Source organism: Staurois parvus, unplaced genomic scaffold, assembly GCF_062004578.1.
Source record: "Staurois parvus isolate SC_StPar_1 unplaced genomic scaffold, SC_StPar_1.0 ptg000242l, whole genome shotgun sequence".
NCBI classification, from domain to species: Eukaryota; Metazoa; Chordata; class Amphibia; order Anura; family Ranidae; genus Staurois; species Staurois parvus.
Window position 1 is genome coordinate 2615755 of NW_028318038.1, and position 14158 is coordinate 2629912.

A 14158-nucleotide genomic window follows, 5' to 3' on the forward strand; every position below is an offset into this window, starting at 1 on the left:
TTCCATTGTTGCCTGTCATCTTTTCTTTGATTTTATGTATTAAATACATCTTTCTAGGTATCGATAAAACATCTCGCATAGTTTTATCTATCCTATACCTTACCTGCTTCAATCTTTTAACACCAGGGGGCCTTAACATTGAATTGGACATCAACTGCTTTATTAGTAATTTATTGATTATTCAGGCAAATTTCAAGCAGATTTGAGTATATAAGGATAATTGATTAGTGTGTATGTGTGTGTGTATAATATATATATATATATATATATATATATATATATATATATATATATATATATGTATATATAATATCGACATATATCAGACTGGATGTCGCTCCATTTCCTCGAGTTAAACCTGTCCAAAACTGAGCTCCTGGTTTTCCCCCCAGCCCGCGCCCCCCCCATCCTCTCCATCACTACCAGCAAGGCCACCATCAGTCCCACCCCACACGCCTGGGGTGTCACCCTGGACTCAAACCTTTCCTTCCAACCTCATGTCCAATCATTATCAAGGTCATGCAGGCTCCACCTCTGCAACATCTCCAAGATACGTACATTCCTCACCCCAGACACTATTAAATAACTTGTACACTCCCTCATCATCTCATGTTTGGGCTACTGCAACTCCCTTCTCACTGGCCTACCCAAACAAATGCTATCCCCACTCCAGTCTATCCTGAACTCAGCGGCTAGACTCCTCCACCTCACCAACCGCTCCACATCTGCCTCCCCCCTCTGCAAATCCCTTCACTGGCTCCCTGTTGCCCAGCGCATCAAATTCAAATTACTAACTCTGACCTACAAAGCCATTCACAATGCTGCCCCAAACTACCTAACTGACCTGATACCCAAATACCACCCTAGCTGTGCCCTTCGCTCCTCACAGGACCTCCTACTCTCTAGCTCCCTGGTCTCCTCCTCCCACGCCTGACTGCAGGACTTCTCCAGGACTTCCCCAATCCATTGGACTGTCACCTACCCTCCTCACCTTCAGGCGAACCCTGAAAACCCATCTCTTCAGGGAAGCCTACCCCACCCTCACCTAACAACCGATCTCCTCCACTTCTGCCACCACTCCATCCCCCACAGCCACTTCCTCCTGTACCACTTCCCCTCCCTCCTAGATTGTAAGCTCGAAAGAGCAGGGCCCTCGAACCCCTCGTGTATTGTATTGTTTCTGTCTTGTCTCATGTTCTGTCCCCCTTGCTGTTGTACAGCGCGGAGCAAACCCTTTGGCGCTATATAAATTCTGTATAATAATAATATATGTATAATCTCTCAAATGTAAAATGAATTATACAATAAAATGCACAATTATGAAGTACACAAAGATACATGAAAAATAAACGCTAATTGTGTGTATATATATATATATATATATATATATATATAATCAGGGTGGATTTGATTTAAATCAAACTGATTTAAATCACTAGTCAGTAAGGCTTGATTTAAATCATAGTTTTCTACATAAAGACTAATTCTTGCTGGTATAATTTAGCAAGTAGATGAAGATTTTTAGAATAACAACTTTTCATATTAGTTTTTTTATCCCCATTTTAATAGGTTAATCATTCATATTTGGACAACTTTTCTGTTGTACTTAGGAAGGAGAAAAATAATCATTACCTTAATAATAACAATTTAAATAGATTTATTCAACTGAAACAATAACATTACAGCATATGTTATTTGCTTAAACAAACATCCATGTTTAACTAATTGGGCTAAACAAAATATATATATTTTAAGAAACTTAGACTGTCAGCCCCTTCCTCCTCACACTTAGTTTCACTTTCTTCTTGTGCAGATCTATTCCACTCCAAACAATCAGAAAAATATTGTTTCTATTCTATTCACTGAACTTCTTGAAACTTAGCACTGAAGGGGTGGATTCTGTATTCATAGGTTTGTAGAAGTTAGGATGAAGGTCTTTTTCTTAACTCTGTTCATGTTATAACATTTTTGCTGTGAAGAAGAGGCATGTGATCTCCGCTGAGTCAAATTCAGTTTTGAGAACTGCAAAAGTAAACCAAGCATCTGTGATAATATCTTGTAGGCAGAGAAACTGCCCAATAATCTTACAAAAACCTCTGGAAGAGCATGACATTGTGAATGGATTCATGGAATTTATTTACCAAAAAAATTTTACATATACAGCCTTATTCTACATAATTAAAAAACTAATCTTTATTTCATGATGGAATAACTTTTGGGTGGTAATATATTTTCCTCAAGAAGCATTTTATTTAAAAAAAATCCGATTTTTTTTTTTTTTTTTATCATTGATTTTTATCCACCCTGAGATATATCTATATCTTTGTGTACTTCATAATTGTGCATTTTATTGTATAATTCATTTTACATTTACATTTGTTTTTGTTTTTTAATTCAGCTGATGTATTTTATTCCATTTTCCTCATTAATTTCATATATAATTGCATTTTTATGCAATTTTATGGTTAATTATATTGCTATGATTTATGTGATATGCTTAACAGTATAGTAATACAGTGTTCCCTCGCCACTTCGTGCTTCATGTTTTGCGGCTTCAGTACTTCGCGGGTCAGCAGCCACATTGTGGAAAGGAGTGTTGTTTCATGTTGATGCGCAAAAGAGAAGGATCCCTGCATGTCAACCAAAGAGATGAGTTGACTCAGAGTACTGTACATACCACGGGCTTTCATAAAGGCGCGTGATTGGTTTCCGGTGTGACATCGACCAATAAGAGTACGAGTGGATTTATCCCTGTGAGTTGATTGTCTGCGCATCATTGCAGCCTCACTTAGCATCTTCCCTTGTTGTATCTCGCCAGTCTTGTCCATGATGTTTACATATTTAAAACATTCTTGTACAGTACCCGCATACACAAAAATTCCTAGGGGCAAATACTACTTCGCGGTTTTTCAGCTTTTGCGGGAGGTTCTGGTCCCCATTAACAGCGAAAAACGAGGGATCACTGTAGTAATAATTTTATTAATGCAAAGCATTCTCTAATTGAATGTAGTGTTAGAGTGTGATGTCACCACTGTGCCTCTCTATCTCGTCCAATCAGAGAATGCTTTGCATTTCTTCAGAAAATGCAAAGCATTCTCTGAATGATGGCCACACAGGAGTGGCTGATGTCCTGTGTTCACAGTGCATCAGGCCAGTTGCTCAGCACAAGATCTGGAAACAAGTAGAGATAACTGGAGTAGTGATGTCTACTCTGATTTCCAGCTTTCAGGAGAATCAGCCAGGTATGGTATATACATAGTTATATTGATCCAGCTTGGACTATTGTAAATAGGTAAAAATATACCATGCCTGAGATTCTTCTTCCATTCACACTTGTGACATACGACATACGACTTTGGAGTGCAGCTTTGACACAACTTTGAATGGGTGCAAATGGATACGACTTTGTCTTTCATTAATGATAATGGACAACTGTTGCACGTATAACATTCAGGTGCAACTTTAAGGCTCCATTCACACTTCTGCAACTTGCCATACAACTTTGGACACTAAAGTTGCATGAAAAGTCGTACCTCATGTTTTTTTCAATGACAAGCATTCAAATATGTATGACTTAAAGTTGCAGCGACTTCTTCACAGTAGTTCATGCGGTACTTTGGTACGACTTTCATGCAACTTGAGTGTCATAGACTGTAACGTAAACCCTCAAAAGTCGTATGTAAGTTGCACCTGAATGTTATACGTGCAACAGTTGTCCATTACCATTAATGAAAGCCAAAGTCATTACCAAGCTTCCCCCATCCAAAGTTGTATCAAAGTTGCACTCTAAAGTTGTACGACGAAGTGTGAATGGAACCTCATATAACTTGTTCTGCAACTTTAGTCGCATAACAAGTTGCACCCGTATGAATGGAGACTTAAGGATAAGTTCACCTTTTAAAAATTTTTTAAAAATAAATAATAAATGTGCATTTACTATTTTTTTTTTCTTAGGAGCCTGTAAAGCATTGCACCCACGATCAGCAAATTGCAGATGCAATGTCAAGCTTCTGCAGACTATCAGTGTAGCTGTCTGCCCTTACCTCTGATATGGCCAGGCAGTTACTTCAGTCCTGGAAGCCCAATGAACTACAAAAGTGCTCGCCAGCCCCCTTGCAATTGATTGAGAACTACAATGAATGCCATGGCCCTGTGGATGGAGTCCCACCCAGTCACACTTTTTTTTTTTTTTTTTCAAATTGTGACAGCTGGTAGAATATCCCTTGCCTGCTGTTATGGGGGAATCGGGGGAGGGAAGGCTACAGGAACTGGAACATATTACACACTTCACCCTAAAAACGGATGTAACATGTTCCCAAAGGCGAACTTCTCCTTTTAAGGTCTGCAAGTCCAGTTGATTTGATTTTCTGTTGCTTGAAGGATTTGTGAAAACTTGAGTAATACAATGTGAATTCATCCTTAGTTTGAAAAATTTTAAGTATTTACGTGCTCTAAGTACATTTTATTTATATATATATATATATATATATATATTTTTTTTTTATTTATGATGGAAGTGGGGAAGTATACCCGTCTTACAAATTGTATTTCCAAATATGTGTTTTTTTATTTTTACCACCTGGTGTCACCGTTGCTCTGTATCTTTTGAAGGGCCTAGATAGCCCATACTCTTTTTGTGGCACGTGGGGCTCATTTTGCTGTTACTTTGTAAACTGTAAGTACAGGTCTCCAAAAATCATCTTGAAATGGAGATTATAGAGAACAGAATGAATAAAACATGTTACATATGGAACTATACATTTTTCGTCATTCTTTCACTAGGTTCACTCCTTAATGCTGTTTTAAGTTTGATTTCAGTGCATTGTATAAAAATGCAGCCATGCAGCAAAAATTAGCCAATCTGAATTTATTCTCTCTCAAGAATAGGCAATTAAGGGGGGATATGATCAAATTGTATAAATGCATATAGTGGATATAAAAAGTTACACACCCCTGTAAAAATGTCAGGTTTTTGTGATGTAAAAAAAATGAGACAAAGATAAATAATTTCAGAAGTTTATCCATCTTTTAATGTAACCTATAAACTGTACAACTCAGTTGAACAACAAACTGAAATCTTTTAGATGGAAGTAAGTAAAAATAAAAAAACTAAAATAATATGGTTGCATTAGTGTGCACACCCTTAAACTAATACTTTGTTGAAGCACCTTTTGATTTTATTCCAGCACTCAGCCTTTGTGGGTATGAGTCTGAGTCTATCAGAATGGCACATCTTGACTTGCCAGTAGTTGCCCACTCTTCCTTGAAAAAACACTCCAAATCTGCCAGATTGCAAGGGCATCTCCTGTGCACTGCCCTCTTCAGACCACCCCACTTGAATTGTGTTCTGGTGAAGCCATTCCTTTGTTGTTTTGGATGTATGATTTGGGTCGTTGTCATGCTGAAAGATGAAGTTCCTCTTCATGTTCCGCTTTCTAGCAGAATCCTGAAGGTTTTGTGCCAATATTGACTGGTATTTGGAACTGTTCATAATTCCCTCTACCTTGCCTAAGACCCGAGCACGATGCTGCCACCACCATGCTTCACTGTGAGTATGGTGTTCTTTTGCTGATGTGCAGTGTTGTTTTTGCGCCCAACATATCTTTTGGAATTGTGACCAAAATGTTAAACTTTGGTTTCATCAAACCATAATACATTTTCCCACATGCTTTTGGGAGACTTCAGATGTGTTTTTTGCAAAATTTAGCCTGGCTTGGAAGTTTTTCTTCATAAAAAGGCTTCCATCTTGCCACTCCACCCCATAGTCCTGACATATGAAGAATACAGGAGATTATTGTCACATGTACCACACAGCCAGTACTTGCCAGATATTCCTGCTGCCCCTTTAATGTTGCTTTAGGCCTCTTGGCAGCCTCCCAGACCAGTTTTCTTCTCGTCTTTTCATCAATTTTGGAGGGACGTCCAGTTTTTGGTAATGTCACTGTTGCAGCATATTTTCTCCACTTGATGATGACGGTCTTCACTGTGTTCCATGGTATATCTAATGCCTTGGAATTTCTTTTGTACCCTTTTCCTGACTGATACCTTTTAACAAAGAGATCACTCTGATGTTGTGGATCATGGCTTTTGCTGTAGGATGTGACTAAGAAAATGTAAGGAAAGACCTACTAGAACAGCTGAACTTTATTTGGGGTTAATTTGAGACCCTTTAAATGATGGCAGGTGTGTACTGACTCCTATTTAACACAGCTACATCCCCAGTTAAAAGAGGATGTACACACTTATGCAACCACATTATTTTATTTTCAGTTTGTTTTTCAATTGTTGTACAGTTTATAGGTCACATTGAAAGGTGGAAAAAGTTCTGAAATGCTTTTTTTTTTACAGAAACTTGACATTTTAACAGGGGTGTGTAGACTTTTTATATCCACTGTACATTGTCCATATAGTGAAGTTGGTGTAGAGCTATTTACTTTTAGGTCATTACAGAGGACTGGGAAATACTCTGTCTAGAAGAAAAAGATATTTACCTGCACATATAGAAAGACTTCTTCACAGTAAGAGATGTGGAATAGTCTTTCTCCAGAACTGGTTCTGGCCAGCTCAGTAGATTGAAAAAAAAAGATCTGGAGTCTTTCCTAGATACACAAAATATAACTGGACACTAATATTTATAAGTAATAACTCCAGGGGTAGTTGATTCAGGGAATATCCAATAGCCTCCTGGGGGATCAGGAAGGAATATTTCCCTCACTGGAGCGAATTGGATCATGCTTTAATGGGGTTTTTTTGCCTTCCTCTGGATCAATTGTGGTTATAGGATAGTGGATATGGAGGTTTTCTATTTTGTTTTTTATTCTTTTGGTTGAACTAGATGCACTTGTATTCTTTTTCAAGCTGACTAACCATGTAACTCAACTTACTTCATCACATTGCTTCCCAAATGTGCTGTGGTGCATATACTTGAAATAGTGTCATTTTTAGACATTTCAATAAAGTTTAGAAAAAAAAGAAAAAAGTAAATTCCTGCGATGTGTCATTACAAGGCAAAGCACTGCTCCTACACAACAGATACCAGTGTGCACCACTTTAGTATGCAGACTGGTGTGATAGAGCCCTAGATGTGTCCTGCCTGTGTTTCCAGTAGTGCCCAATCCTACTAAAAGTTTCATAGGATCTGAGAGTCTAAACTTGATTGGTGGTCAATTGCAACTAAATCTGTACGTTCCAGCATTTAGTGGGAAGTGGGTAACAAGCTTTTCTTGTTATGCATTATGGCCTATGAGAGATGTGCTCCTGAGAGGTTTAACTTCTTGCTGATAGCAAAAATATACAGTTATTGTTTTGGGTCCAATACACCACTATTCAGACAAAGGAAGGGCCGTTTTAGAACTACTACTGCTGAGACAGTGGATGTCAGGAGGGTATGAAAGCCAAAAAATTGAGACAACCATAAAAATATTTTTTTTTTGTGTATAATTGAGCTCCTCTTTTTTAAAAGGTTTAGGTACTCTAAACTGCAAGAAAACAAAGAAATAAAATGTAGTTATGCAAAATCAGTACATGTATTTTAAACTACAGCTGTGTAGGTATAGTTCTTCTTTTTATCCACCTCTTGCAAACCCTCGGAGAGCATAACTTTCTAGGAGAATGAGGGCTAGCACATGTAGCCATTCAGGCCCTGAAGCACTACACTTGTACAGACAGAGAACATACTGATAGATGTAAAGAGCAATGTGACCAGAAAGATGACTTCATCAGTGTGCTGCTGCTCCGTCATGTCCAGTCAGCAGGCTGGGGATATGTCTTTGTTCAAACTTTGATGCCACAGTGGAGGTCAAAGACCTGGCTAAGCTTTCTGGCAGGGGTGCTTGGATCACAAGATTTGCTGCAGAGAAATAGAAATCTTTTCCATGTATTTTTTTGATTGTATATTTAGCCTACTGTCTGGTCTTCAGTTACTGTTATGTATTTTAGCTGATCATAAAATTTGCAGCATTAGGCCCCTTTCAGACAGGGCGGACTCCATCAAGCGAATACGCCTCTTCAGCGGGGGATTTCTCTGCTGATCTCCTCTGAGCAAGCAGATGACGGGTCCGTGTCCGCTCCGCTATGCACACAGTCTGCTGTTTTCTAGGGGTGGTTGGAAATGAACCTCCTGTCTGTTTCCATCTGTCAGGCGATCCTCCAGGTGGATGGGAAACGTCTGATTTTAGCGGGTCAGATTAGATGCCGGTGGGTGTCAGCGGGCACAAGTCCGCTGACACCCGCTGCTCCATAGAGAGCTATGGATGGTCCGATCGGGCCTGCCTGAAAAACTGACAGACAAACCCAATCAGATCATCAGTGTGAAAGGAGCCTAACGAAAAAGCTTCAAGTAGAACTATAAGAAAAACTTTTTTTTTTTTTTTTTTCATTTTGGATAGCATAAGGGAGGGTAACCTATGTCCCCATTGGAATATTTCCCTTCTATTTTGATAATGGTAAACAGGACAAATAGAGAGTATGAATCTTCCTAACAGGCTCAGACAGCAATCAAAACTGACAAGCATTCTAATCCCTAGCCCTTCGTTATACTTTCATTTTTCACAAAACTGAACACCTCTGAATTATTATGTATAGAAACTCAGCGGGCGCTAGTACCTCTGAATTATTGCCTGTGTTCTGTATGTAAAGGACGTGCTATTTATGTATGTGTAATGCTGGAAGCGTGTCACTTATTTAACAAAAATTTTCTGTGTCTTCATCAGTAACATTATCACTGGAATGCAAATCAACCCACAAAAAAAACGTGATCAAGTCAAACTCCACAAGACAGAAAAGAGGACAAGAAGGTATGTCAGGCTTCATTGTGTGGGTGTAAATAAATGAACCAAACGTTTCCCTCCATTGGTGCTTGATAACCTTTGCTTACTGTTGTGAGGATATAGATATTTGATGCTCGCAGTGACTGAGTAAACGATCATTTAAAAGGAGGAACAAGGACATCAAACCAATCAAATACAGGTGTGGGGAAATTATCATGAACCTTGTGCCATTGCCACCTTTGCCATTTTGGGATGTGTTATTAGATAAGCTGTTAAGTATAAGCTGCGTTCATTTTGTTTTCAACTCCTTACCGCCTACAATCCGTATATTTATATTCCTCAGCAGGATGCCCTGTGCTAAAGAAACGTTAATAAATGTCTTCCATTTGAGAGCTGCCAGCCAACACTTTGCACAGCTGCTAGCTCTTAACCGCGGCTGTCACTGATACAGTTAAGAACTAGTTGGCGCAGTCTCCGGTGATCACTGTCAGGTATGACATAGTGGTCATAAGCAAACTGCATGTTACTTCACAAAAAAAAGTAGCGTTGTGCATCTTGTTAAATATCTACAATTTTAAAAACAATATTTAAAAACCTGAATATTTGTCAGCCTAAGTTTAAGAAAAAAAAAGGTACCAAATAAAATTCTTGTATGTCTTTTTATAGTGATACTAAACAATATCCTTTATCTGCTGTCTCCTTGAAACATCCTCCAAGAGCTCCTGAACTCTTCTTTTCCAGCTCATTTTCATTTGCAGTGCTTGTTAGTTGCTGTCATGTGCCCTACATATCCCACAGTCCATAGCTCCTAGTCCATCTCAGGAGCAAGCAAGAGAAGGTGGTTACTTTCCTACATATGGTGGGACTATGGAGAATAAATGTAGCCACATTTTTAACTTCCTGAGTACTGGACACCTTCCCCCCTTCCTGCTCAGGCTTATTTTCAGCGCTGTCAGGATCAGGATTTCTTTCTGTTACAAAATTTTGTAAGTAAAAAATCTTCATAAATTTAGGCCAAAATGTATATAGCTGCATTTCTTGTGTAAAAATAGCCCAAAACATGTATATTATTTAGTTTTTAGGAAAGGTATAGCGTCCACAAACTACTACTACAGGTTTACTTGTGCTTTAGCGGATGCATGCTGATCCTGCTAAACTTGGTCTCAGCGTCTAGGCATTATTGATCTCAGGTAAAGCTGATCTCCAAGTTTTAGTTACTTTTTAAATACAAAGAACTACAGGGATATATCAAGTGGTGTAGCCAGGCACACATTGATGAAAGGCCAAAAATGAGTCTTTTAACAGGGAGGTTGTGTCCCTGAATTAATCTGAATGTAAAGCTTTCATACTTTACGGAAGGTACTTTGACTTCAAGCACCCTTTTCCTTTTATAGGTGATCTCCCGCTTTTTAGTGAAGTTTAAAATTCATCTCTTAAAAATATATGCACATTTTTTTTTTGTTTTTTGCAAGCCAAATATATGCTTTTATTATTTATTTTCTAAGGAGCCTGCATAGCATTGCACTCGCGATCAGCTACAGCGAGGTCAGCTAGTTCTGTGAGGGCATCCATGGATGTCCTCCCAGAACCACAACCCCCACGCATGCACTGCGTGCGATCTTTGATCTGTGTGTCCTTCAGACACAGTTGATCACATGGCTAAGGAATGGGCCAATCACAGCTGCTTTTACCATGTGACCAGCTGTGTCCTATCACAGCTGATCACCGGGTAAATAGGAAATGCCATTTATCAGCAGTCCTCTCCTCACGCTGACAGCGCGTGAGGAGAGCCGGTAAGCGGCATTTTGCAGGGGGACATCTACACTGATCACAGGGCACTGCTCATCAGTAAAAATGATAAAAATGTTGTTTGGGTACTATGTTGCATGACCACGCTATTGTCATTCAAAGTATAAGAGCGATGAAAGCTGAAAATTGGTCTGGGCAGGAAGGGGGTAAAAGTGCCCGCTAGGCAAATGGTTAAAGTGTTTGTAAACCCTGAAATGAACAAAGCAAATCCTTCTATAATGTATACACTTCATAAGTCCAAAACAACAAGTGTGATTTCTGACTGCTTTTTCTTTCCTCTATCTACATAAGTCACTTCTGACAGTCTACACAGGACACCAAGCAATCGCGGGAGATAGTCCCGCTCCTCCTCCAGCACACAGCAGGTGATTGACAGCCTCAGCTGTGCATGTTTCTTTATGAGACTGTGTAGAGGTGAGTGTGTCCATTCCCTCTGCTCCGGTCTTAGATTACACTTAGCTCCCTGTGCAGTGCATGACTTCAAATCCCTACCCCGTTTTCTGAAGCTCATAAATGCTGTGTAAATTCTGGACTTTGAGCAGCTGCAGAGAAGAGGGGTCTGCATATAAACAGGTACAACCTATGTAGGTTTTGTAAGGGTTTACAACTACTTTAAAGGTTACCTGCAATTTCCCCATAAAAGCTGCCTCTTGTTCTTCTCATGTAAGTAATATTAAATATTGACCTTAAAGAGGTTTTAAACTTTTCACTGCCACAGTCTGTCTTGGGTTGGGCAGCATTGACATCCTCTAGGGAGCTGACAACCTCTGCAGGGAAGTTGAGAGGCCATCATGTTTAATTTTGGTTCATCCGTACCATTTCAGAGGCTGCTGGAGTATCTTAACAATGACTGACCCTGGCTAGACTGGGACAGATGAACCAAAATTAAACATGATGGCCTCTCAACTGTTCTGCAGAGGATGTAGAGGTACATCTGCATCTAAGTCTTTATATTAAAGTGACACTGAAATATGGTAACGCAAGAAAAATGACTGCTCTCAGCCTCTTTCAAATATCCAAATTCTTTTATTTATTTATTTATTGGATGATGTGCACCAACTTCCTATTAAAGGGTGGGAACATTTGTTCTCCATGGTCCCACAGTATGTTGGAATGTAGCCATCCTCTCTTGCTCACTATTGAGTATGACTCTGGACTATGGAAAGTGTAGTGTGCATAGAGCAGTGCACATGACTGCAAATAACATGCACTGCTTGATCCAAACAAATGAAAGCGAGGGGGAAAAGTAAAGGTTTAGGAGCTCACGGAAGAGGTTACAAGAAAGCAGCAGAGAAACACAGCAACACTCAATTTCATGAATAAAGGATTACAGGGCCATTAAGTAGTGAATGTATATAGAATATATTTGGAGAATAAGGATATTGTTTAGTGCCACGTTAATTTGATGGGGAGAACAAAGGGTTGCTTCCAACCTTCAATATCAATAACCACTTTTATGTATAATTTTATCCTTTACATGTAACTTCACACAATTCTTGGGCAGATCATGACTAAATCTCAGGTCAGTCGGCCCAGTTAATATGATTTTAGTTACAACATGGTGTCACGAAAATCTTGCTTGGTAAGATAAATAGATGTGGTCAGAAGCAGGCCTGTCTGGGTGAGAAGGTTACAAAAAAAGATGTCTTTTCTTTATATAATATAAAGTGTAAAGCAGAGCTAGACTTCCCCCCCCTCCTGCAGGTGGCAGTCACATTCTATACAAAGCAGAACCTGCTTGGCAGAGTCTTCAGAATGAGTCAATTGAAGGTAATAATTTACTCACTTTAAACGGAGGAGACAGGATTCTCAGCGGTGGGTATAGTATAATTTTTGGGTTGATTCAGTTCTAACATGTTAAAGCTAATTATAAGACACAGTTAGCCTTGTCCTTGGTTCATTCTGCAGGGTTAGCAGGGAGATAGGAACAGAGTTTACTCTGTTCACACCAGCTAGAAAAGTAAATAATTGCAAATGAGGTATAAATAATCCTCAAGGCTGACATTCAGATCTCCATAAAGCTTGTGTCTGGACAAACAAAGGGGTTTTGTTAAAATGCTAACAGTGGGTGCTATATATGCCAGGATCCTGCAGAGTATAGACACCCCTATAAAAGCTTGTCAAGCTCCTGGCCTCCAGCATTGTTTGTAGACTCCACTCCCTCTGACCTTTGAGCATCCTCTACTTCAGACCATCTAGGAACCAGTTAATATGTCCCTAATCCTTTAGTCTACTATGCAGTATTAGAAGTACCCAACGTGCCCTGGCAATGATGATCACAGCACGGGAACTTCATACCCTGATTTTGAGGAGCTAAAAGCATATTCTAATGATCTGTATAATTTTGCTTCATAAATATGAGTAATGAGCTCCCAACAAACCTCCCTGGCCTCTGGAACACCCCTTTCCCCCCCCAGATGCTATTTTTGCTGGATCCAATGCTTTCTGAGACACTGACCTGAAACGTGTATGCAGATCAAGAAGAGTCAAGAAAGTCTGAAGTACTTTGAATTTCTGTTTCAGATCAGAGAGTTCAAATATTGAAGCCAGAGGTCATGATGATCGGGCAATTACCATTTTTAGAAGGAGACTATCTCCTTTATTATATCCTTTCTAAACTTTTTTTTTTAATATGGAGGAATCCTTGAAATAATGTTTGTCTCAGGAAACTCCTAAAAATTGACTTCATCTACAGCTCACTGTACATTAGCGTGATGGTCAAGGAGTAGAATGCTCCTTACATTTGTGGTCATTGGGAATAATCCTCTTCTTACAGATAGCTAAAAGGATCAGTGGAAATTGTTGACTCAGGAGAAATTGTTCCTTGCTCAAAGAACCCCTAGTAATCTCCTGGAGAAACCCTGGTTGAGAGAGACTGTTTTGTTAGCTAGCTGTATTCTAAACTATTTGGTTAAAGCATTACTAAACCAATGACCCTGCATTCACTATATCCAGTCTCCCACAGTACACACAACATGGAAATGCATTTATTTAAGTAAATATAAACTGCTATATACCTTCTTTTTTTTTTCTCATCAGCAGTATATAGCAGTTTTGTGACTTCTATCAGTGTCTAGCTGAGCACTGTTTAAAGCTTGTAGGAGTTTTCCTTCTGCTCTCATTGTCCTATGAGGCTGTGGGACCCCTGACCCTCTGTCTGAACAGTGCTGATTGGCCCTGTGCTGATCACATGCACTCTCCCAAAGAAAACACTCTAGTCATGCACACTAAACTGGGCATGTGCAGACTGGCTCCTAGAGCTCTGTACTATCAGCAGATGGATTGGGGACAGTTGAAGGGGAGGACCAGAGAAGTCAGGATCAAACAGCCTTTTTTCACAATGCAGAGGATTAACCCCTTAGGTTCCACAGTGAGTATAACATGCATGCTTTACTGCATATAGGGACTGATTTTACTGTTGTGGGTTTAGTAACACTTTAGGGCTTCTTGCTCCCTCCCAAATATCTTTCTACAGGAGGTATAAACTTTTAGGTGTTTGTTTGTTACCCACATTAAAATCAGGAAGACTGTATTTCTATGCAAGAAAGAGGGAAATTGTATTAACTGATTTTGTTGCAGTA

At 39.4% G+C, this 14158-nt stretch overlaps 1 protein-coding gene across 1 annotated transcript in view; it reads left to right on the forward strand.

Annotated features, from left to right (window-relative positions):
• The window catches only part of MRPS31 (mitochondrial ribosomal protein S31), a 143306-nt gene that overhangs the window by 30911 nt on the left and 98237 nt on the right, over window positions 1-14158 (forward strand). Inside the window, exon 4 of the mRNA XM_089680352.1 lies at window positions 8712-8795. Coding sequence (XP_089536478.1) covers window positions 8712-8795 — 84 coding nt within the window. The remainder of the gene's footprint in view (window positions 1-8711; window positions 8796-14158) is intronic.